Consider the following 25,706-nt stretch of genomic DNA (forward strand, 5'->3'; position numbering starts at 1 on the left):
ATACAAGATTGCCTAGTAAATGCAGTAATGCTGCTACTTGCGCACTGCTGACACTGCTCGGCGGCGGAAGGAGACTAAGCGAAATTACACTATTCAGGTACTAAAACACGATGCTACACCAGTATTGTCTTTCTACCCGGGAAGTCCCTAATTAAAATGGATTTCAGACCCCTAATTACCTCCGCTTATTAAACGTCAGATTCCCATATATAAGAATCAAAGACTACTTAGTTTGGCCTGATCGACTACAATCTCACTCATATAATTATACCACAACCAGAGAGTTATAATCTTTTTAAGGAACAAAGTATATGTATAATGCATACTACAACGGATCTTGACACCCATGTATGACCTTAAACACGTAGGTACTAAATAACTGATCCAAACAGTTATGTGTAGAACTTCTAGGGATGAATCATATTAACTTAAGCACGTTTAAAATAAGATTCCTATTTCCGACGTGTCACCCATACACGCATAAAACTATTGACATGTACGACTGTACAGTCTGCTAGACTCTTCGTTTTAGGTGAATGATGTGTTACCTGATCCCGATGTGGCCCAAATGATTTAGTTTTCGCAAAGAACAAAGACAAGCCGATAACGTAGTGCTAACCAGTTATAGGATGCTAGTGAACTGCTTTTGCCAGAGATTCGTTGCATGGCAACGATACGTATTTATTATTATCTGTGGAAAGCCGTTGCAGGAACAAAAGAGTTCCCGCATGTGTTTATCAACAATGTACAGCCGGCTTTTAAGTACACCGTAGTGTTCATGCAAGCTTCATATATTTTTAAAATAGTAGGGCCAGTTATAGCTGACTTGCATGCTAGACAAACACATCTCAACCAACAGTCTGTAAAAATGGACTCTGGACGCTTAACCAATGTGCTTTTAAGGTAAGATTATAATTTATAATACACATTTTTGTTAAGTATTTCGTCTAATGTGAAGATGAACTGTCCTCTTTAACGTGTAAACAATTTTCTTTCTTGCAACTTGTAGTTCGTCAGTAGCTCAATAGAAATTACGTTTTCAATCACTAAATAACTGACGTCGAAACATTCTAATTAAGAATAAAGTCACTTTATGTAGTGTCTAATTACAACAGTTTCCATTTTCTGTTGTAAACAGCTTTAAATGCTGTGTATTTAAACGGTTCTCAGTTCTGCTTCAGGCTATTATAAATTCCGAATCAGAAGTTGTTAAAATATTATTAGATGAACACGTGCAGTTCATCATCGCACTGACTGATTAGTATGCCTGCAGTATTCATCATGAATGTTTTACCGAAGAGAGGAGGCCGCCAACGCTTCGCCGTGAGTCACCGTTGATGTAGTTGGCAAAGCCACCTGCAGATGGCAGGATGTACAACGGCTAGGTTGTGGCGCCACGCGTGGCTATTTAGAGAACTAGCTGTGGTTGTTCTACTTTGCGTAGGTTAACCGGTATCTGGTTTTATGTTAGCGTTTACTGGCGATCGTTTATCAATTTTACACGACGAAAGAGTGGGCGAATACGCTTTAGAAGCAAATGAAGTCTTCCTGTTTCATTCATGTGACATAAATGAGTAATTTTTGTCTATAAATAAAATATAATGATAGCATCTTTCCGCTAAGCAATATCTTGGTGGCTTATTTTCTTTTTCATCTATTTCGTACATGGAGATTGTTTACTTTTGTATGCAGACCTGTCAATCTTGCTTGCCAAATTACTACGCCCTTTCTGTACTGCGTGTGATAGAATAGTATTAAGACATACTTTGTGAATTGCTTACGACTTGTCAAACAAAAAAGTGCTATTGAATTCCGCTAGTAAGTGCCGACACGTTTTTGCGCTCAGGGAAACGGCGGTTGGCCGCGCGGGGAAGTTTCAGCGGTTAGCAGCACTGCGGCGGGCGTCACGGCAGCCGGCAAGGCAACGATCCGCAGTCTGCGAGCGCTTCGCCTGCATGCTGGTTAGTTGGTTGAACACTGTTGCCAAGTACGTGATGAGTGCTGCATCGCAGAAGCCACGCGTCATATTCGTGCTGGGCAGTCCGGGCTCAGGAAAAGGCACGCAGTGCAAGAATATCGTGAGCGAGTTCGGGTATGTTCACCTGTCAGCTGGAGACCTGCTGCGAGCGGAGCGTACGAAACCGGGTTCGCAGTACGGAGAACTTATAGAGACACACATTCGCAATGGTACAATCGTACCCGTTGCGATCACATGTAAACTGCTGGAGAATGCGATGGTGGAATCGAGCTCCAACAAGTTCTTAATCGATGGTTTCCCACGTAATCAAGAGAACCTAGACGGGTGGACGGCGAACATGGCGGATCGCGTTCAGCTGCTTGGAGTGCTGTTCCTAGATTGTCCGCAGGAAGTCAGTACGCAGAGATGCCTGGCGCGTGGAATGGGGCGGTCAGACGACAACGAGGAATCTCTAAGGAAGAGGTTTGTCACGTACATGAATGATACGTTGCCCGTAGTTAAACATTACGAGCAGCAAAACCTTGTGCATCGCGTAGACTCTGTCAAACCGGCGGAGCAGGTGTTTGAGGACGTGAAGAAAGTGATTTTAGAACTAGAGGCAAAGGCATAATTCGCAGTATTGGTATCTCGTGTGTCATAAGTTTTATATTTCAAAATTACATATTGATACTAAGACGGCAGTATTCTTAAATTCCTGTGATCCTGCAAGCACCAACAGCATGTCCCAGGTGAATTTTAATTGGCAAATGCCACCAAAACGTTTGTTAATGTACACAAGGCATTTATATTTGTTTCGTGTTTGTCCTTTTTACATTCTTACTGAAGGTTCATTAAAAATGAATAATGATTATTTAACTATATAGATAGGATTCACGGATGGTATGTATAATGTTTTAGTTGTTTGGGCATGGGCAAAAGGGATTAAATTTATTCATTTTCTATTCGCCATACATGCTGCATTCGCATTTGCGTATGACGGTCAGATGTAATTAGCTTGAAGGCTCATGTCAGAGTAGAAACAGGTACGAAATCAGTAGACAGCGAGTTTTATAAAAATCTAATTTGCGCAGTATGTTGTCTGAATGTTCTTTGTGTTATGTGTATCAATATATTATTTAACAAGTGTCACTGCTTGAGGAACATCCCTAACTGTGTAACATGTTTGTGATCTAAATAGTTTATTTATTTCCTTCAAATTCCCAAGTGGAAATATTTCATCATGTATAAAAATGATTGTTGGAATGTAGCATATGAGGTATATTAAAGAGTTAATAAATGTTATCAAGCATCAGACACCATTTATTTTTAACATCCCTGCTGCAGATTCCATTGTTTTCTTCTTGAGTAGCAAGAACAAAAATAAAATTTTCTAGCTATGTGTGTTGCTTTATACAAAATGTTCTCAGGATGATATGTAGAAAAGAAAATATACTTAATTGATCAGATTTTGTGGAGATTCCAAGTAGAGTAACGCAGTTAAAATTCCATATACTATTTAGTTTCAATGTTGTCTTCAATACTTTTGCATGAAATAAGGTTCAGTAGGTAACAGAAATTAAGGTACAAATGTGCATGTGACTATCTTCATAAATTTATGAAAATAATGAAACCTGTCACAAGATTACTCCTTTTGCAACATTTGCCATATTGCAGTATATGCTTAGTTTGAACCATTACAGTTGCTGATTCTCAGCATACTAGGTTTAGGAAGTAACTGTGTGAAGAGTATTGGTTGAACAAATACCTCTATACAGATTTTTAAATATTCTTACAACAGGTATCTCATAGTTTACACTTCAGTTACTGTGTGAAGGGTATTGATCTTTTGTTATAAGGGCTATTAATTTGTCATTACATAATAAAGTTGTTTTTAATGCAGTATAATGTATTGTCAAATCACAATGTGCAAAGCATGCAACATTAGTAGTAACAAGGTGTTTTAGTAAGCTGTGAAAAATATTGGAGGTACAGATAATTTTGTCACATAGTTCCTGTGTTATGAGGTGGTGCCAGAACATTTCTGTTGATGGTATTGACAGAAATGCTTCTGCTTTGCATTAATGTAAATTCTTTGCTTATCTTTCAAGCTACTGAGTGCTTCATCTGCAAATTTATGTTGCCCTTCACATTTAAGCTAGTCAAAGCTCAATACTGTTAAGACACTACAGCCCTCTTCAAAAATGCATATTCATGTACAGAGGATTCATAATAGGAATGCTTTATAGTGTAGATAGTATGAAAGAGGAAAAATATATTTCCTTCAGTTGCACACACAGGAAAGACAAATCAAATCATAGGTGTATTTACTCACCTCTATCTCATGTATTAAGGAATACATACAGATTTAGCATTCCTTTTTTTCCCCTCTCATTTGTTTCTTACTGAACATCTCTATATATCAAAAATTTTGAGTCATCCTATATTATTTCCCTGCTTTTTTCCCCACATAATCTACTGCAAGCACTAGTAGTTCTGCACTAGCTGCATGTTCTTTGTTGCAAAGTGGTTGCTGAGTATATGCTGATTTCTAGGAAAGCCACACATCTCTGAAAGTTTATGTAGTAATGACACATAGTATGGGAAATTATACTTGCCTTGGGTAAATATGAGGAACTTGTCTCCACTGGGTACTTGATTCATTCATAGGCCTAAAAGCTGGATTGACATTTGTGAACCACAAACTTATCTTTATAACAGGAACAGGGAGACTTGGATAATTGATTTTGTGTGTGTGTGTGTGTGTGTGTGTGTGTGTGTGTGTGTGTGTGTGTGTGTGTCAGATAAATGAGGATAATGGCAGAGCATTTATTACTCCTGCTGCAGCAATTACATTCTGTAGCTATTTCAGATATGTGTAATTATTAAATATGTGTTGGAAAACAGGAGGGAAACCAATCTCACCATTCTAAATCAGTTCCAGATGTGGATATACTGCCATGAGATGTTCACAGGCATTCTAGATTTCAAAGTGAAGCTTGCTCCCCATTACAAAGTAATGAACATACATAATGTTTACAAAGCTTGACAGACTACACAAGTTTAAAATTACAAACACATGAAGATGAACAAATGATGGTAAGTGTCTTACGCTGTTTCAATCAAATTTGCCCGTTTCAAACAAGGTAATGACCTACATATAAGTTCCTGAAACCATTAGTGAAGTAACTATGTTTTTTTGCATTTTTCTCTTCTAATGTTACAGCTGGTGGCAATGAAAACATGGTTAGTAAGTCCATTCTACACTTTTTTTTTGCAATAACAAAAAATTGATTTTTTATTACTGTGAGTTGCTGTTCATTGACAGGCTGAAAAAGTTGAGAGGCTGTACGTGCGCCCCCCCCCCCCCTCTCTCTCTCTCTCTCTCTCTCTCTCTCTCTCTCTCTCTCTCTCTCTCTCTTTCTTTCTTTCTCTCCTCCCCCCCCCCCCCCCCCTCGCCCCTTTAGAAAGAAAAACCTCGCAGAATGAACTCGGTCCAGCATTGCCAAACAGTTAGATGTATCAACGTAGTGTCAGTTTGAGGAAAGCAAGAACATGACTTCGAAACCATTTATGTATTTACCATATTGCTCCAGGATATTTACAATGTGCCGATATATCGAATTAGCTATGACCTTGTTCTTAAATAGAGCTATATACTTTGTAATGGCAGTCTAAACCCCTTAGAATACTGATTTCATTGATTTAACGCAGTTTTTCGCAAAAACTAGATAATGATTAAATACATATGCTTAACGAAATAGGGAGATGCTGTCTCCTTCGCTCAAGGAGAAGATATCGCTGATGCCGGAAAACATTGCGTTGCCTCCGCGTTTGTGAATGGACAAATGTAATACTTGTCCTGGCACTTGAATTTAGAAAACGACATAGCTGCTTTTGCGATAAATTCACTGTAAATCTTACAGAATTCAGTGAATGCTGCTTCAAAAATTTATATTGTCATTAAAAATCATTTGTTACATTGCATCGGAAGATAAAGTTTCAAGTAGTGACAATCGGTGTAATTACTTGCCATTTGACGTACTGTAATTTACTGCGAATGTCATTTGGAAGCCTATAATCGTTAACGAAATATTCAGGGTGGTGAAGATACTTTTTTTACTCCGAATCAGTGATGTTCGGGGGGAGGGGGGGTGTCTTAAGGCCTAACACGCCTTTTATTGCGTGTACTGTTCTCCATGTAGAACTGCAGTAGGCTGAGGGGAACTCTCGTAAGTAGCGTGATGTTGAAGGAAGTAGTTTATTTTTTAATGGAACTACATAATTCTTGTTACCTGTGGCGTTGACACTTTTCTTAAGTGCCCTAGAATTGTACTGAAATTGAAAGGCAAGGCTGCCGGAAAGAGCTGTTGCCATGTAAACACCTCGGAAGTGGGGCTCTTGTGCCAGGCCCCGTCGTATGCAACAAGAAGGTAAAACATATTGCCTCTTGGCCCCATCTTGTACGACATCGATGCAAGATAAGCTACGGTTTTAGTAAAGGGGTCTATATGCTAAAGGCTAGTGTATCAAAAGGCTTTTAAGAATGTTTCAGATATGTGCATGTACTCAGGTTTAAGGGAACAGCTTTTGTGAAGACGCACATACGATAAAACGAATGGAGGACTGCAGGGTTTGCCGGAGTTCTGCTGACACCACCTTTGCCAGCCAGTTTGGGCACCAATTCCCCGGAACATCTTTCCTGGACTAGGTTGTGTCCGCTAATTTCCACTTTCAAGCAGTCGTATCTCCATTTTTTTTTTTTTTTTCAGCATCGCCAGTGATTAAGGGGCCTCCACAGGTCAAATATTTATTAACAATAGTAAGTGTAACATATTGAAGCCGCCACCACACAATCAATAGTTATGTCAGTATTTTTATTTGGGAACGCGATTTGAAACAGCCAAGATGTCGAAGAACATTTTACCGGTTTTTAGCTATTTTATGAACAAAAGAAAGAATGGAGACATGAATCGTTAAAAAAAAATTCTCCATGTTGATTAGCTCACTGATGTCCCATGATGTCTTGCAGCTTATGAAAATTTGATTATTAGTGATATCACGGAACAGAACAAATAAAGGATGGTAATCTGGGAGGAAATTGCAGTTGGAATTTAAAAAAAAGATTAGGAGTAAATGGAATTTATGCAGACATTAAGGTTATTTGAGTAATGCTAAGCGTTGTACTATCAGCAAAGACGAGCAGTGCAGTTGTCAAGATACCCGCAAAAGCAGTAAAATATGTCGGCAGTAATGTTTTTTAGGTAAGTAAAGAACGCGAAGAAATATTTTGTGTTTGTTGATCATCATTTCATGTGCCATGAAGATCAATACTACTGTAGAGTAATATGCTAAAACGAACGGGGAGACAAGTCTTAAATATATGGAGAATAAGGTTTAGATCAACACGGAACTGTGTATTGCTACAGCTGAATCTCCAGATTCCTTAATCATTTGTCATAATTTCGTGAGGGTGCCGTGCTTTTTAAGACTAACAGTTACTATGTTAATAAGATGTACCGTTCGAAGTGGTAGTTTTCTGGCCGCTACAGTGTGGAACACTCCATTCTACAAGCGAAAACTTGTTTTAATATTTAAAATGAAAACAATCTCACAGATAATCAGTTATTATCCACATTCCGAAGCACTGAATGTAATTATTGCGTAGACTTTCAGTAGCTAAGATCTTCGTATCAAAAGCGCTATTCAAAAAATTTAGATTTGAACTGTCGTTCTCGAAAGTGCGAGATGATAGCGACCGGGAACCCTTCCCCCTGGGACCAGGTAAATCCTTCCGCCGGTCTCTTTGTCCGCACATCTCCGGACATAGATACGACAGATATCAGACATACGGGTTGGTGTTTTTATTTTTTCAAGATACAAAGTAATGTAAGATATTAAATATTCTTTAATCTTGCCGCGTAGTCTCAGGTGCCTTGCCAGGGATCGCGCGGCTTCCCCCGTCGGAGGTTCGAGTCCTCTGTGGGGCGCGCGTGTGCGCGCGCGTGTGCGTGTGCGTGTGTGTGTGTGTGTGTGTGTGTGTGTGTGTGTGTTTTGTCCTTAGAGTAAGTTAGGTTAAGTAGTGTGTAAGCCTAGGGACCGATGAACTCAGCAGTTTGGTTGCATAGAAACTTAGCACAAACCAACTCTGTCCTCTTGGCTTGTAGTAAATACAGGGCCGTTTCTACCATTATGCAAGACTAGGCGGCCGCATATGGTCGCAAATTTAAGGGGGAGGGAAAAATTAATGTCAAATCAAACAGCGAAAAAGTTTAGGAAACGAGAAAAAATGAGAGTACAAATTAAAATAACGAATTGTTTTCAAAAGCCGGCCAGAGTGGCCGAGCGGTTCTATGCGCTACAGTCTGGAGCCGCGCGACCGCTACGGTCGCAGGTTCGAATCCTGCTTCGGACATGGATGTAAGTGATGTCCTTAGGTTAGTCAGGTTTAAGTAGTTCTACGTTCTAGGGGACTGATGACCTCAGCAGTTAAGTCCCATAGTGCTCAGAGCCATTTTGTTTTAAAAAGCATACGGAACTGTATAAGTATTTACTTACTTTGACGGAACTGAAAACAGTGCCTCTATCTACCTCAAAACTAAAGCAACCGCTACTGAGTACGAAACAAAACAACCATTCTTGCAATTAAATAACTGGCGCCAAACTTGGTTGCACTTGTATATTCAGTTGAGTTTTAGTTGAAAATGTTGAAGTACATTTTCCTATTTCAATTATGTTGGGAAATGTCAGACATTGAGGACATTTGTTATCCTCAGTCAGTTTTAAAGGAAATGAGGACGAAGCATGAAACTGTCCCCGGAAAATGAGAACTTCTGGTCACCTTAATTTGATGATTAAAAGTATAATAGGAGATTCACATTCTTGTGCCATTGGTGGTCGTGGAGAGGGCGGGATACCGTGGAGTCCAATGATAATAAAAAAAAGGGGGGGGCTCATTTTCCAACTCACACTTAGAGCAGCAGAACACTTACCAATGGCCCTGAAGTGTAAGCATATAAATCTACAAGCATGAACCCTCATATTTCATTAATTACATTATTACGTGTTTGCCAAAAAGTATTTTAGGCTTAGTGATATAAAAGCATGGAGGAAGTACTAAGTCTACTGCGCTTTCTTGAGTAAGTATAGTCTTAATACCAAAACAAACAAACGTCTGATCAGGCCTTGAAGGCCCAACGATATCGACCGGCCGCCGTGTCATCCTCAGCCCATAGGCGTCACCGTATGTAGGTAAGGAGACGCATGTGGTCAGCACACCGCTCTCCCGGCCGTTGTCAGTTTTCGTTACGTGTGCCGCAACTTCTTAATCAAGTAGTTTCTCCACTAGTCTAACAAGGGCTGAGTGCACCCCACCTGCCAACAGCACTCGGGAGACCCGGACAGAGATCTATGTAAGTGGTGGCCAAGCCCGACTGCGCGTAACTGCGGTGATCTGACGGGAAGCCGTTGGGAGTCTTAACAGCAACTACAGCGTATTCATTTTGAGATGTCTGTTAATATTTTACATCCTAAATTTTGCTATGAGCTTCTTATTGCGCAATTCAAATTTTTTTCGCTGGGACGCTGTTGGTTGGAAATTTTTATAACATGAGAGTGACTAGTTTTCAGTTGTAAGTTGCATAAATATTTCATGACCCTTTCACACGAACACCATTTTTGGCAAAACGCTGTGAACAATATTTACGGGCAAATGTCCAATAAGTTACACTGCATACTACAAGAAAATGCTGACTCCAGCTGCGTTGCTCTTTTATTCGGTCAGTTTCCAGATATTTCTGCGCAACTTTTCAACGCAGCTAACAAGAGTTGAAACGCTATAATGCTTTCCTGAGGAACATTCGACTAGTGTCAAAGAAGTGGCAGAGCACGCACTGAATGAGACCGACCACGTAATAAAATTCGCCGACACGGAAGTTCTGGCTGTAGAGAAGCACTATCACACGCGCTTGTTTAGAGAAGCTGTAGAAATACAAAAACACGCGAACAGGTTGAACAAGAAAGAGGAAAGCCTTAAGGTAAACAGATCCTGGCTTCCCGTACTGCAGCGAAAGACCGTCGCAGGTAGCAAGAGGAGAACCGCACCGGAAATGACCGCGGAGAAGCCCTCGGACGTTGGCGCGCCAGGTACATATAGTCTGCGGCCGCGAGCTCGGCTCCAGTTCACCACCGGCAATGGAGGGTGAAGCTTTGACAATGCCAGCCACTCGTGCTGGCGAAACGTCAGAAAAATCATTAGATGAACGTCGGCCGAAGAACCCGAGACAGAAGCCAATAGGCAGTTTGTCAACAAGTGGCCACGAAAGCCTTAACAATTTTGTAAAGAAGTAAATATTTGCAAATAAAAAGCACACCTGTTTCAATACAACGGTTAAGAGGATTAATCATGCAGTAAAATTATGTGCCCCTGTACGTACTGTCATTTCCCGAAAACCTGTGTCTCTAACTGTTCACAGCATGGAAGGTAGTGTTGCATCTTACGTATGGCCCGCCCGTTGTATAAAAGAATTGATTGTGCAAGTTTCATCAAACTTTTTTTAGGGTTCCGTGTCTCAGTCTTTAAAAACAGACCCTTATAGGCTCGTTTAGTAAAGTTTCACTGTGCAAGTACAGTACAAAAATGTGAATACTGTTGAACTGTGGTTATATCGTATACAAAATACAATGAAGCGCCAAGGAAACCGATACAGGCATGCATATTCAAATATACAGATATGTGAACAGGCAGAATACGGCTCTGAAGTCGGCAACGCCGATATAAGACAGGAAGTGTCTGCCGGAGTTATTAGATCGGTTACTGCTGCTACAATGCTAGGTTATCAACATTTAAGTAAGTCTGAACGTGGTGTTATAGTCGGCGCACGAGCGATGGGACACAGCGTCTTCGAGATAGCGATGAAGTGGGCATTTCCCGTACGACCATTTCATGAGTGTACCGTGATTATGTCAGTAATCCGGTAAAACGACAAATCGCCGACATCGCTGCTGCCGGAAAAATATCCTGCAAGAGCGGTACTAAGGATGAGTGAAGAGGATCGTTCAGCGTGACAAAAATGCAACCCTTCCGCAGACTACGGCAGATTTCATTGCTGGGCCATCAACAATTGTCAGCGTGAGAACCATTCAACGAAACGTCATCGATATAGGCTTTGGGAGACGAAGGCCCACTCGTGTATCCTTGACGACTGCACGACACAATGCTTTACGTCTCGCCTGGGCCCGTCAACACCGACATTGGACTGTTGATGACTAGAAACATGTTGCCTGGTCGGACGAGTCTCGTTTCAAATTGCATCAAGCGGATGGACGCGTACGGGTATGGAGACAACCTCGTGAATCCATGGACCTTGCATGTCAGCAAGGGATTCTTGAAGCTGGTGGAGGTTCTGTAATGGTGCAGGACAATGCGACACCAATACGTCCAGAATTGCTGTAGAGTGGCCCCAGGAACACTCTTATGAGTGTAAGCCGGCCGCTGTGGCCGAGCTGTTCTAGGCACTTCAGCCCAGAACCGCTCCGGCCGGAGTGGCCGTGCTAGGCACTACACTCTGAAACCGTGCGTCCGCTACGGTCGCAGGTTCGAATCCTGCCTCGGGCATGGATGTGTGTGATGTCCTTAGGTTAGTTAGGTTTAATTAGTTATAAGTTCTAGGCGACTGATGACCTCAGAAGTTAAGTCGCATAGTGCTCAGAGCCAGTTTTTTCTTCTGAGTGTAAACACTTCCGCCGGCCACCGAACTCCCCACACATGAACATTATTGAGCATATCTGGGATGCCTTGCAACGGGCTGTTCAGAAGAGATCTCCACTCCCTCGCACTCTTACGGATATATGGAGAGCCCTGCAGCACTATTTCATACATTAGTTGAGTCCATGCCACGTCGTGTTGCGGCACTTCTGCGTGCTCGCGGAGGTCCTACACACGTTATAAGGCAGGTGTACCAGTGTTTTAGGCTCTTCAGTGTATCTTTTGCCATTTGAAAATACGTTGCATTCATCATCAGTCAAAAGCATAATAGACGAACATTACTGTAAGCAAACATAAAATGCAAGTTGCAATCATGTTTAAGTAAGTAAATAATAAATTTTATTAAGTCTTCTGTCTGTACTTATATGAACTGTAGGACCCTACTCGTTTCTTTTTGTATATCCTGGCTGGTGTGAGGGACTACAGCAGAGATTTTGATACGTTCTTGGAAATCCCAGGACCAGTATCGTGTCAGTATCGATATCGATAACAGGCAAATATCGTTGATTAGTTTACTCATACTGAGAATGAAGGGGCCGTCTGTATGTACTTCCTTAGTAGAAGAAAAACTTCTTAGCCAAGATCGCAATGAAACCCTGTATTGTGTATACCGGTCTCGCTAAAACTATGTTACCAGCATAAACTGTACGAAGGGAATCCTTAGTGCACGAGTCCTACTAGCATTTGGCATTTTTTTTTTTTTTTTTTTTTTTTTAGTTTTCATTGCAGGAATTTATTGAAATGGTGGAACGGGACTCTGAATTTATAATCTTGTTTCAAACACTGATTAACATTTAATCTCTGACCGAGGTGCCGGATACTTGTTGAAGAGTGCGAATCCTTTGTATGCAGTGATGTGAACAGACTGTGGGAAGCTCATTGACTTGTGTGGCGTGTGGTAACTGTTAGTAGGCAGCGGCCAGTGTTTGGCTGTTTTAATTGCGCGGCACTTAGCGCCGTATGGAGGAGCATGTTAATGTGCGCCGGTGTCAGGTAGGTGGGCCCGCGCAGCGCGGTCACGCCCTTCGCACGCGGGCCACAACTCACAGCGAACCCTTCCCCCCTCCCACCCTCCTATATATATCACGCCATGTACGTGAAGAATGTTGGCCGGGTATTTTCGTTTCAGGTTTCATTGGTCTGTGCTGTTGAAGAAAGAGCAGAGACAGTTCGGTAATATCGGTTTAAGGTAAACGAGACACTAGTTTTTGGGGAGGTTTTTTTTCCACTCTCTCTCTCTCTCTCTCTCTCTCTCTCTCTCTCTTTCTCTCTCTCTGTTTCGGAGTGCCGCTTCATACCGGCCAATAAACGAAATGTAACTACAATTCTGAACTGTTACTATCATTATTGCCGTAGCTGCTGAGCAGTATGCATGAAGAGGTGTCGCTGTGGAACAAGAAGTGATAGATTTTCTGCAGATTTTGTAATTCGTGTCAGAAGTTTCAGAGTAAGAAAATAAATGAAGAATAAAGGAAAGATATGACAATAAATTTTTCTACAGTAAAAGAACATATGCTGTAAATTATACAGGGGGCTCTAAAATGCATACCTTAAGAGCTATGGACAATTGTTCACCTTCGATACTCTGAAACATATCTATTCTATTGAACGAGTGCTCATAGCTGTTAAGGTATACATTTTAGAGTCCATGTTTACTGGACTTTCTACCTTGTTTTGGTGAGTACTACCAACTCTCAAAATATATAAATCAAAAAAGGTTTTGCATCACCTCAGTTCCGAGAGTTCCGGAACCTGTACAGAAAATTTGAATAGAGATCGACATAAACATCATTTCCGCTCTTTTTATTGCTCATGAAAACCACACATTGCGAGACCGTCATTGGTGGTGGTCCAGACTGCTGTACACACTGGTACCTCTAATACCCAGTAGCACATACTCCTGCGTTGATGTATACCTGTATTCGTCGTGGCATACTATCCACAAGTTCATCAAGGTACTGTTGGTCCAGATTGTCCCACTCCTCAATGGCGATTCGGGGCCTAGATCCCTCAGAGTGGTTGGGGGGTCACGTCGTCCGTAAACAACCCTTTTCAATCTATCCCAGCCAGTTTCGATAGGGTTCATGCCTGGAGAACATGCTGGCCGCTCTAGTCGAACGATGCCGTTATCCTGAAGGAAGTCATTCACAAGATTTGCACGATGGGGGCGCGAATTGTCGTCCATGAAGACGAATGCCTCGCCAATATGTTGCCGATATGGTTGCACTATCGGTCGGAGGATGGCATTCACATATCGTACAGGCGTTACGGCGCCTTCTATGACCACCAGCGGCGTACGTCGGCACAGCAGGGAACCTCCATCTTGCTCCACTCGCTGGACAGTGTGTCTCAGGCGTTCACCTGACCGGGTTGCCTCCAAACACGTCTCCGACGATTGTCTGGTTGAAGGCATATGCGACACTCATCGGTGAAGAGGACGTGATGACGGTCCTGAGCGGTCCATTCGGCATGCTGTTGGGCGCATCTGTATCGCACTGCATGGTGTCGTGGTTGCAAGGATGGACCTCGCCATGGACTTCTGGAGTGAAGTTGAACATCATTCTGGCTAATGCGCACAGTTTTAGTCGTAACACGACGTCCTGTGGCTGCACGAAAAGCATTATTCATCATGGTGGCGTTGCTGTCGGGGTTCGTCTAAACCATAATCCATAGGTAGCTGTCATCCACTGTAGTAGTAGCCCTTGGACGGTCTAAGTGAGGCATCTCATCGACAGTTCCTGTCTCTGTGTCCGAACAACATCGCTTTTGTTCACTCCGAGACGCCTGGAGACTTCCCTTGTTGAGAGCCCTTCCCGGTACAAAGTAACAATGCGGAAGTGATGGAACGCGGTATTGACCGTCTGGGCATGGTTGAACTACAGACAACACGAGCCATGTACCTCCTTCCTGGTGGAATAACTGGAACTTACTGGCTGTCGGACCCCCTCCGTCTAATAGGTGTTGGTCATGCGTGGTTGTTTACATCTTTGGGCGGGTTTACTGACATCTCTGAACAGTCAAAGGAACAGTGTGTGTGATAGAATATCCACAGTCAACGTCTATCTTCATGAGTTCTGGGAACTGAGGTGATGCAAAACTTTTTTTGATGTGTGTATTTAACACTTTTCTTTTAACACCCTGTGTATAACAAAACAATGTGTACAGTGTATGGTGAAAAGTATCCTGAAACCTCTTGACGGATGTTAATGTGCGATATGTCGACCCTTCGCCTTTATGACAGTTTTAACTCTGCTGGAGACTCTTTCAATGTGGTGTCTGAATGTCTCAGGAGAAATGGCGGCTCATACTTCCTCAAGAGACGAAACCATGGGGTTACAGATATTTGACCCTAGAGTCTGGAGCTAACTCCGAAGGTGTTCGATTGCCTTCAGGTTAGGACTCTGGTCAGACCAGTCTATTTCCAGAATGTCACTCTCTCCAGACCGTCGCCACACTGATCCTGCTTTATGATAGGGTGCGCTGTCATGCTTATACGAACAGTCATCGTGTCCAACTGTTCTTCTCCTCTCCGCTGTAAAATGTGTTCACATCCTTCCGCGTTTAGCGATTTCGTAGGTGCAGTAAGGAGACTGCTCCCCACTTCGAGAAACACCCTCATACCGTAACACCACCTCATCCACACTGCGCTAGTGAGTGCGGCAGGCAGGTAGCTTTCTCCATAAATCCGCCAAACCCAAATCCTTCCATCGCACTGCCACGGGGTATAGCGTGATTCATTATTCCAAATTACTAGTTTCCAGTCATTCACTGTCCAGTGGCGTCGCCCTTTACTTCACCTCGAGCATCACATAGCATCGAATTCCGAAATGTGTGGCTGATGAGGAACCGCTCGATCATTGTATCCCGTTCTTTTTAACTCCCTACGCACATTCATTGTGATAGCTAGAATGCTGATAGCACTTTCTAACTCACGAGTGGTTCCTTCCGCTGACGCCCATACGATTTTTTACGACCACCCTCTGCAGTGCTTGATGGCCCCTGCCTCTGAGTACTGAAGGTCTGCGTTTGTTCCTGGTCTAGCGAAGAATCCCACTTTCATTTGGATAGGTTCATTAATAAACAAAAATGGCTCATTTGGGGGACCTAGAATCCGCACTTCGCGATAGAGAACTCTCTTCACCCACAGTGGGTGACTGAATGATGTGCAATGCCCAGTCGCGGGATAATCGGTGCGATATTCTTTGATGACACGATGACTACCGAATGGTATGTGATGAATGTTTTCGAAGATAATTTCATCCCCATTATCCAAAGTGACTCCGATTTCGGTAAGATGTGGTTCATGCAAGACAGGGCTCGACTCCATCGAAGCAGGACGGTGGTTGATGTCCTAGAGGAGCAATTTGGGGACCGCATTCCGGATCTGGAGTACCCAGACGCCACTGGAATGGTCCTCGATTGGCCGCCATATTCTCCGGATCTGAACACATGCAATTCCTTTTTGTGGGGCTATACAGCAATAACCTCAAAACCACTGCTGAGCTGAAAACGTCCATGCAGGAAGTCATCTACAGCGTCGATGTTCCGACACTTCGCCGGTTCATGTAGAATTTCGCTATTCGTCTGCGCCACATCGTCGCCAATTGTGGCAGGCAAATCGGAATATTTGTAGCGACATTTACGTGATGAATAAAGTGTGTGCACGTCGTAGTTTGTAAACAATTTCTTTTTTTTCATGTAGTTCAATAATTGTCACCCAGCAGGAATGGTCAATATTCAGGAACGGTCATTCGGAGCAAATAACTCTGGTACATACGTCCTCTAAAATGCATACCTTAAGAGCTATGAACAATTGTTCACCTTAGATATTGTGAAATGAATCTCTTTCACCGCAAGCTCTTCGCTTTCTGTATTTCGAGACGTGGTGGTATGGACCAAAACAAGAAAAAAAGTCCAGTCCACGTGGGCTCCAGTGTGCATAACTGAAGAGCTACGACCACTTGTTCGTCCTTTCTACTGATCAAGTGAACATACCTCTTAATTTACGCACTTTAGAGCCCACGTTTATTGGACTTCTTTGCTTCGAATGAGCCTTCCTGTCATATCCCTAAATACTGTCCATTTCTCCTGGGATAACCTGTAAATTAATAATAATAGCCGTAATGAATGTATGTAATTTAAGAAAGATCAGTATTGTTAACACTGTGTTAAAAAAATTCTTCATTATGTTCCTGTCGAATGTGAGAGTAATAACATCTGACAGAAATGTATGACAGCAGTACGGCATCAAATGAAATAGTGGCAATAAACTAGAAATGGACAGGGATGAGTAGTGTTGACAGTGTAACAGAGATACTGGTTCATGGTTCAACAGGAGGTAAATAGCTGGGATGTGTCGAGAGGAGAAACTATGCCGATAACACCTCACGCTTTTAAACTCCTCTGCAGACCATAGGGAAGTTTGTTCCGTAGGAGTATGGTGGGAATGGAGAAAGATTTAGTGTTATGCATAGGCACGGCCACAATGTTAATCTGGTATCGCAGCCATGGAATGATAATAACAATCTGATAAGTGATGATGATGATGATGATGATGTTGATTGGTTTGTGGGGAGCTCAACCGCGAGGTCATCAGCGCTCGTGCATTTTATACCGTGATGCAAGGGCAGAAGCACAAGTTGATAGAGATCTGCCCTGTGTTTTAGCTAATGATGAGACGAGTGTGTCTAGGGTTTTAAAGTTTTGTGATGTGTCTGGACTCTGGCCTAAACTTTTAGACTGGGGGTTTTAGTGTATTACAAAGTGGCTGGCTCCTCCCTTTTTTCCTTGCGGTGAGCCAGCCACTTCCATCTGCTATATTGTTTTAGCTCCCTCTACAACTTCCTTCTTGTGTTGTCCATGTTTTACTGCTGACGATATGCTTCGTCCCACGTTTCGGTGTGGGTAGGCACATATTTTCCCAACCTTGTTACCTGTGTTTTACGTTCTGTTTTGTCTTACTGTTCTGAGTCTTTTCTTGACACCCGTCTCAATCTGTTACTGAGCTGGCGCTGAAGACCTTGCCGTCGTGCGCCCATACTACCCTCTCCATCACCGTCATCATCGTACAAAGTCCCAACTTTTACAGAGTCCAATTTTTACGCAATCCAATCTAGCCACTGTCACGAATGTTGATGATGATGATGAAATGATGAGGACTACACAAACACCCAGTCCCCGGTCAGAGGAAATCCCCAACCCGGCCGGGTTGATAAGTAAGGCTCTGAGCACTATGGGACTTAACATCTGTGGTCATCAGTCCCCTAGAACTTAGAACTACTTAAACCTAACTAACCTAAGGACATCACACACATCCATGCCCGAGGCAGGATTCGAACCTGCGACCGTAGCAGTCGCGCTGTCCCGGACTGAGCGCCTAGAACCGCTAGACCACCGTGGCCGGCTGATAAGTAAGAATAGCTACTTATGATCGATAAATAAAACAGCACGAAACTTCCTGGCAGATTAAAACTGTGTGCCCGACCGAGACTCGAACTCGGGACCTTTGCCTTTCGCGGGCAAGTGCTCTACCAAATGAGGTACCGAAGCACGACTCACGTCCGGTACTCACAGCTCTACTTTTGCCAGTATCTCGTCTCCCACCTTCCAAACTTTACAGAAGCTCTCCTGCGAACCTTGCAGAAGTAGCACTCCTGAAAGAAAGGATATTGCGAAGACATGGCTTAGCCACAGCCTGGGGGATGTTTCCAGAATGAGATTTTCACTCTGCAGCGGAGTGTGCGCTGATATGAAACTTCCTGGCAGATTAAAACTGTGAGACGAGATACTGGCAGAAGTAAAGTTGTGAGTACCGGGCGTGAGTCGTGCTTCGGTAGCTCAGTTGGTAGAGCACTTGCCCGCGAAAGGCAAAGGTCCCGAGTTCGGGTCTCGGTGGGTCACACAGTTTTAATCTGCCAGGAAGTTTCATATCAGCGCACACTCCGCTGCAGAGTGAAAATCTCATTCTGGAAACATCCCCCAGGCAGTGGCTAAGCCATGTCTCCGCTATATCCTTTCTTTCAGGAGTGCTAGTTCTGCAAGGTTCGCAGGAGAGCTTCTGTAAAGTTTGTAAGGTAGGAGACGAGATACTGGCAGAAGTAAAGCTGTGAGTACCGGGCGTGAGTCGTGCTTCGGTAGCTCAGTTGGTAGAGCACTTGCCCGCGAAAGGCAAAGGTCCCGAGTTCGAGTCTCGGTCTGGCACACAGTTTTAATCTGCCAGGAAGTTTCATATCAGCGCACACTCCGCTGCAGAGTGAAAATCTCATTCGGAAAACATAGCATGTGAAAGACGCCGTGCTTAAACTGCCGCACCCACTCTAACAGCACAAAAAGGGCTGGTATGTTCTAACAACCTTCATGGCTAGTACGAGTCGCCTGGAGTTTGCACTATTTGTGCGAACTACGTCGCAGTAATAAAGACTTGGCAGGACGACAGACTGGACTAATTTTTGTTTTATTTGAGGTGCAAAACACACAGTGAGATCGTCCGGAATGTGGACACGACGTGAAACCAACAGAAAGCGTTGTCGGCGCACGAGGATCATTCCCAAGAATGGGCCACGCCTTAGCGCTCGGGCCTGCGTGCACAGAGCATTGGCACGCCGTGTCCTTGTGGCTTGTGCCCCCTGAGAGGGAAGTAGCGACCCCTGTCAAGCCGCAGACTTCGTTCCGCAGTGCGGCGTGAGTGGCAACGCCCTGCGCGTTTCACCATCCACCTCTGCTCCCACTCCAGAGCACGCCTGCCGGCCGAGCACGAGTGAGAAAACTCGTGCGTCATGCAGAGTTCACACATTAGGTTACCCAAGTGCCGGGCAGAGTAGCGCCGTGGGAAGTACTGTTTCCTAGTGGATGATGCAAACAGGGCGCCATCATGCCTTGTTAGGCTCGTACCTAGTGTCTGTAAAGATTCACTCTGCTCATAAGGTCGTTCTCTAGTAACGATGACACTGCAGCTTTCTAAACACAGGTCGTACAATAGGACTGGCTGCATAACTCCAAAACTACAGGTCGACTGAGGTGCTTCAGAAATACTGGTCCTCTTCACATGAGATCTACAGCATGTTTCAAAAAGATACATGTCATTTAACTAGACTACACCTTTTAACGAACCAAGGTGGAAACTGGGACCAAATTTTTGGTTTAGCATTGGACTATAAAGTTTTATACGAGGGCAGTTCAATAAGTAATGCAACACATTTTTTTCTCGGCCAATTTTGGTTGTAAAAACCGGAAATTTCTTGTGGAATATTTTCAAACATTCCCGCTTCGTCTCGTATAGTTTCATTGACTTCCGACAGGTGGCAGCGCTGTACGGAGCTGTTAAAATGGCGTCTGTAACGGATGTGGGTTGCAAACAACGGGCAGTGATCGAGTTTCTTTTGGCGGAAAACCAGGGCATCTCAGATATTCATAGGCGCTTGCAGAATGTCTACGGTGATCTGGCAGTGGACAAAAGCACGGTGAGTCGTTGGGCAAAGCGTGTGTCATCATCGCCGCAAGGTCAAGCAAGACTGTCTGATCTCCCGCGTGCGGGCCGGCCGTGCACAGCTGTGACTCCTGCAATGGGGGAGCGTGCGAACACACTCGTTCGAGATGATCGACGGATCACCATCAAACAACTCAGTGCTCAACTTGACATCTCTGTTGGTAGTGCTGTCACAATTGTTCACCAGTTGAGATATTCAAAGGTTTGTTCCTGCTGGGTCCGTCGTTGTCTAACCGAACACCATACAGAGCAAAGGAGAACCATCTGTGCGGAATTGCTTGCTCGTCATGTGGCTGAGGGTGACAATTTCTTGTCAAAAATTGTTACAGGCGATGAAACATGGGTTCATCACTTCGAACCTGAAACAAAACGGCAATCAATGGAGTGGCGCCACACCCACTCCCCTACCAAGAAAAAGTTTAAAGCCATACCCTCAGCCGGTAAAGTCATGGTTACAGTCTTCTGGGACGCTGAAGGGGTTATTCTGTTCGATGTCCTTCCCCATGGTCAAACGATAAACTCTGAAGTGTATTGTGCTACTCTTCAGAAATTGAAGAAACGACTTCAGCGTGTACGTAGGCACAAAAATCTGAACGAACTTCCCCTTCTTCATGACAACGCAAGACCTCACACAAGTCTTCGCACCCGAGAGGAGCTCACAAAACTTCAGTGGACTGTTCTTCCTCATGCACCCTACAACCCCGATCTCGCACCGTCGGATTTCCATATGTTTGGCCCAATGAAGGACGCAATCCGTGGGAGGCACTACGCGGATGATGAAGAAATTATTGATGCAGTACGACGTTGGCTCCGACATCGACCAGTGGAATGGTACCGTGCAGGCATTCAGGCCCTCATTTCAAGGTGGCGTAAGGCCGTAGCATTGAATGGAGATTACGTTGAAAAAGAGTGTTGTGTAGCGAAAAGATTGGGGAATAACCTGGTGTATTTCAATGCTGAATAAAACAACCCCTGTTTCAGAAAAAAAATGTGTTGCATTACTTATTGAACTGCCCTCGTATTTGCAAAAGAATTATCTAATATTAAACTGTCCATTTGCATTAATGTGACCACCTGTCAAAAGCCTGAATAACCATCTTTCGCATAGTGGACAGCATACTAATTCCCATCTTGCCCCGTCAACTGTGCAAACCATGACGCAAGTCATGACGATTTTATTTCATGTAGTTCAATAATTGTAACTCTGTATTGCTATTATCATTATGTAGTATGCATCTTTTAATGTTGATTCACGAAAGATGTCTGATTAGATGTAAGAAAGGTCATGAAGGACTTAATCTTGCGTAAATGCCTAAATAAAGTAAACATAAGAGCCTGTGACGGTAGGAAAGTGTTGCCTGCGGTATCATAACATGAACGGCAACTTACAGTAGCAAAACAAAAACAGAAATTAAACTTTCTGGCAGATTAAAACTGTGTGCCGGACCGAGACTCGAACTCGGGAGCTTTACCTTTCGCGGGCAAGTGCTCAGGCATGTGAGCTACCCGAGCACGACTCACAGTTCGTCTTCAAAGCCTCAATTCCGCCAGTACCTCGTCTCCTACCTTCCAAACTTCACAGAAGCTCTCCTGCAACCGCGCCCGGGTTCCCGGGTTCGATTCCCGGCGGGGTCAGGGTTTTTCTCTGCCTCGTGATGACTGGGTGTTGTGTGCTGTCCTTAGGTTAGTTAGGTTTAAGTAGTTCTAAGTTCTAGGGGACTGATGACCATAGATGTTAAGCCCCATAGTGCTCAGACCATTTTTTTTTCCTGCAAAACTTGCAGAACTAGCACTCCTGGAAGAAAGGATATTGCGGAGACATGGCTTTGCCACGTTCCAGAAGGGCTGATTATGACCTACCACAACACCCATCACTGTTTGTGAAAAGCAGCGTCATGAACAAAATATCTAAAGGACATGGAAATTATAAGGCCTAAAGAAGATGAGACTTGTAAGTAACTGGGATTACAAACTAAGTCGCTGTATATTATCCCTAGATTACTAAACCCTCACAAAATTTTCCGATTGCAGTAGGGTATAAAACAGGACATAATTAAAACAACGTATCTTTTAACGACGCCCAAGCACACGCAAAAAATTGGGCTACAGTGTTGTTGCACATTTCAGTGTTTTGAGTTAAATGTTGGAAGAATGTGTGGACTGTGAAGTCGGAAGCTGACGGCACAACATTGCTGCAGAAGCATTGTGCTTGCTTTTGACACGCAGAACTGAGGCGTTTTTCGCCTCACATTTATTACATTTCCCAATTATTTTGCGAAGATCTAGTAGCGAACATTGGCTTCTGCTTTGTCACTAGCTAACGATACTGTAAATGTTGGACTTGTAATTTATTTTATTTGGCTCGTTCCACATCCCTGAATGTGGTATCTCTGTGATATCTGCGGAATACGGCGATCGAGTTAATTTATTAATGTATCAGCTGATGAAACAGTTGTGAGTGTAAACTAGACATAAAAATATTTCTTTATACAGTACAGCCGGTCGGATACACTCTTCGATATCTTGAGTCACTTATGAAATACCAAGAGAGTAATCCACATTTATAAGGAGATCCTATCCTATAAAGTAGCGTTAAACACCAGCAGTTAACATTGTCAGTTGTTGTTGTTGTATTATACCTTACTTATTGTAACGCAGATCTGATTTGTACTACAGTTTTTGTTTCAACAGGAAACCAACGGGGGCTGTATTTACTTTTATAATTAATTTTGCAATTGGATATAAATTTCTTAAATTTTAGGCCCGTTTTTTGCCTGTTATTTAGAACTATACCGGTAGTTTGCTTTAGACATTATTGTTCATGAAAATTTCGATACGTTATCCGTGATCTAAACGTCCGTCTTTTAGAATAAAAAATTCCGAGTAATTTAGCTGTAGAGACATGTGAAGCAGAAAGTGACACTGAATATGCTTCTTTGAATATTCTCCATTAGGCAGGTACATCAGAAACTTCAACTGCTTTGGCCAGCACCTGAACTACTCACTGACAATGCAGTTCATCGTGAAGTTGATGACTACACTGAAGGTGAGCTTGCTATGATAAACTCACCAATAAGATGGTTTTACATCGTCCAGATTAGCAGCTGTTCATGACTTCTCTGAAGAGGTCGTGCCAAAGGTTGACGTAAGCTGTGAATCTCCCGTGGTAGTGTTTGTAAGTTCGTTTCCACATATATGATTGGAGGTTGATTTCCACAGATATGATTGGAGGTTGGTAACTGTATGTCCCAGTCGTTCCAGAGTGAAACCATCCTCGTAAAATAATCGGTTGTCTACTTATGTTCTTGGGACTCAAAGGGTTAAAAGGAAAGAAAAGGGTGGGTTGTTTTAATACTAAGAAAATAAATTACAAATCAAATAACTTTTAGACCCCATTACAAGCAGGCGAATACGTCGAGGTAACCCGTTAATTGAACCTAAACTCCGCGCGGCCAGGTCATGAAGGACCAACGGCACCGACCAGCAGCCGTGTCATCCTCAGACCACAGGCGTCAAAGATGCGGGATATGGAGGCTCATGTGGTCAGCACACCGCTGTCCCGGCCGTACGTCAGTTAACGAGACCGGAGTCGCCTCTTCTCAGTCAACTAGCTCCTCAGTTTGCCTCACAAGAGCTGAGTGCATCCCGCTTGCCAACAGCGCTCGGCATACCGGATGGTCACCCATCCCAGTGCTAGCCCGGCCCGACAGCGCTTAAGTTCGGTGACCTGACCGCAACCGGTGTTACCACTGCGGCAACCCGGTAATTGCGCAGGCTACACAGTGTGCTCGTACCTGCGCTCCAATTGTCGGAACTGAATGAGACACTTAACCACGTTAATCAACCTGTTCAGTTGACGAGCTACTGTGTAACATATTCAGGTGCTTGCAGACTACATAAAAGGCCTACGACTCATTTGACAGACAAACACTATTCCAGATACTTTATGAATCAGGGATAGATGAAAACACCAGAAGACTTGTTGAACAAACGCTCACAGATACAACATCAAGTATTAAGTTTCAAGGTGAAATTTCTGAACCATTCAGAATCAAAACAGGAGTTCGACAAGGAGATTGACTGTCCCCATTCTCTTTAACTTGGTTTTAGATAAAATAGTAAAAACATGGGAATGCACATTAAAAAAACAGAGACACAAATGGTATAAGCATGGGCCAAGGAAAGAACAAATTTGAAGTGAAATGTCTAGCCTTTGCGGATGGCATGGCATTGATAAATGAAAACCGAACAGACGCAACAGTAATGCTTGATCTGTTACACAAGATTGCTGAAAAGACAGGGCTAAAACTATCATATGAAAAAACCGAGTGTATGGAACACAAACATAATACAGGAAAGTTTATGGAAACAAAGTATGGAAAAATTAAGAGAGTTGATAGATTCAAATACCTGGGGGAGTGGATCCAAGCCAATGGACTGGATAACACAACAAATAAAGAAAGAATGAAAAAGTTAGAATTTGCATATAAATTAACACAAAACTACTACAATAAGAAATCAATATCCATACAAGCGAAGATTAGACATTATAATTCAGTTATTAGGACAGAAGCAACGTATGGATCAGAGTGCCTAACATTGAATAAGAAAGGCGAATTAAGAGAACTAGAAAAAAGAGAGAGAGAAGTACTAAGAAAAATTCTCGGTCCTGAGAATGCAGCTAGGGTCAACTTCCTACGTTTCCGAGTGTGAGTCTGGGTGTCAGTTGTTCCTCCAGAGTGGCGCGGAGGAAAGTGGCGGAGCGCTATTTTCGCTTTCGCCACGGGCGGCCGAGCAGCCGGTGGCCTCGGACGGGCACGGCTGGCCGTGGGCAGCGCCGACCAGGGCAGAGCAGAGGTCCTGCTCTGCCGGCTGAGTCACGGCCGCGCCTCGCCAGCGGCGCACTCGCCGGGCTTCGCCGCACGCTTAACTGGATTCCGGAACTCGTCCTCTCCTCGCAGCTGTGCGCCCGCGTCTTCGTAGCGGCTCTCGTACAAGTTTCGTACTCTGGAAACAGTACGTCACCGAGCAAAGTATTAGTAATTCCACGAAAGAGCACTCTGGCACCTGGCTGTTATATGGCTCCCCACTGGTGACGTAAGTCCCACGGTAGTAAAAGCGGTGTGCGCAGAGTCCGCGCGGAATACCTTGGCCGGTAGATGCGCAGTCGGCAGGGCACGCGCGGGGAGAGCGATAGTGGTGGGGGTTACGGGCAGGCGCTGTAGGGGAAATACCGAGCGCAGGAGGGGAAGTGACGTTCTAAACTGAAGCCTACACTTACATTTTTTTCTAAATATTAAGTAGAGCCACTCCATGACCACTCTTGCATGGTGACAATTCAATAAGATCTACTGTCACCTCTGCTGTGGTTAGTACGAGGGTGAGTCAAATGAAAACCTTAAATTCGTAATAACAAATCGAAATTTCGCGCCGTTATCCTGTAAGTTGGTAAGCGTGCTACAAACAGCGTGCAGAATGGCCTGTAGGTGGCAACATAGTGC

General features: G+C 43.6%; 1 protein-coding gene across 1 annotated transcript; it reads left to right on the forward strand.

Annotated features, from left to right (window-relative positions):
- The first annotated feature begins 877 nt into the window (after positions 1 to 877).
- Positions 878 to 3,269, forward strand: LOC126481326 (UMP-CMP kinase 1). Its single transcript, XM_050104992.1, has 2 exons — positions 878 to 903; positions 1,847 to 3,269. The coding sequence occupies exon 2, from the start codon at positions 1,956 to 1,958 to the stop codon at positions 2,586 to 2,588; it is 633 nt and encodes a 210-aa protein (XP_049960949.1). The 5' UTR covers positions 878 to 903; positions 1,847 to 1,955; the 3' UTR covers positions 2,589 to 3,269.
- Positions 3,270 to 25,706: the final 22,437 nt, after the last annotated feature.

The sequence above is a fragment of the Schistocerca serialis genome, chromosome 5, assembly GCF_023864345.2.
Source record: "Schistocerca serialis cubense isolate TAMUIC-IGC-003099 chromosome 5, iqSchSeri2.2, whole genome shotgun sequence".
In the NCBI taxonomy this organism is placed as follows: Eukaryota; Metazoa; Arthropoda; class Insecta; order Orthoptera; family Acrididae; genus Schistocerca; species Schistocerca serialis.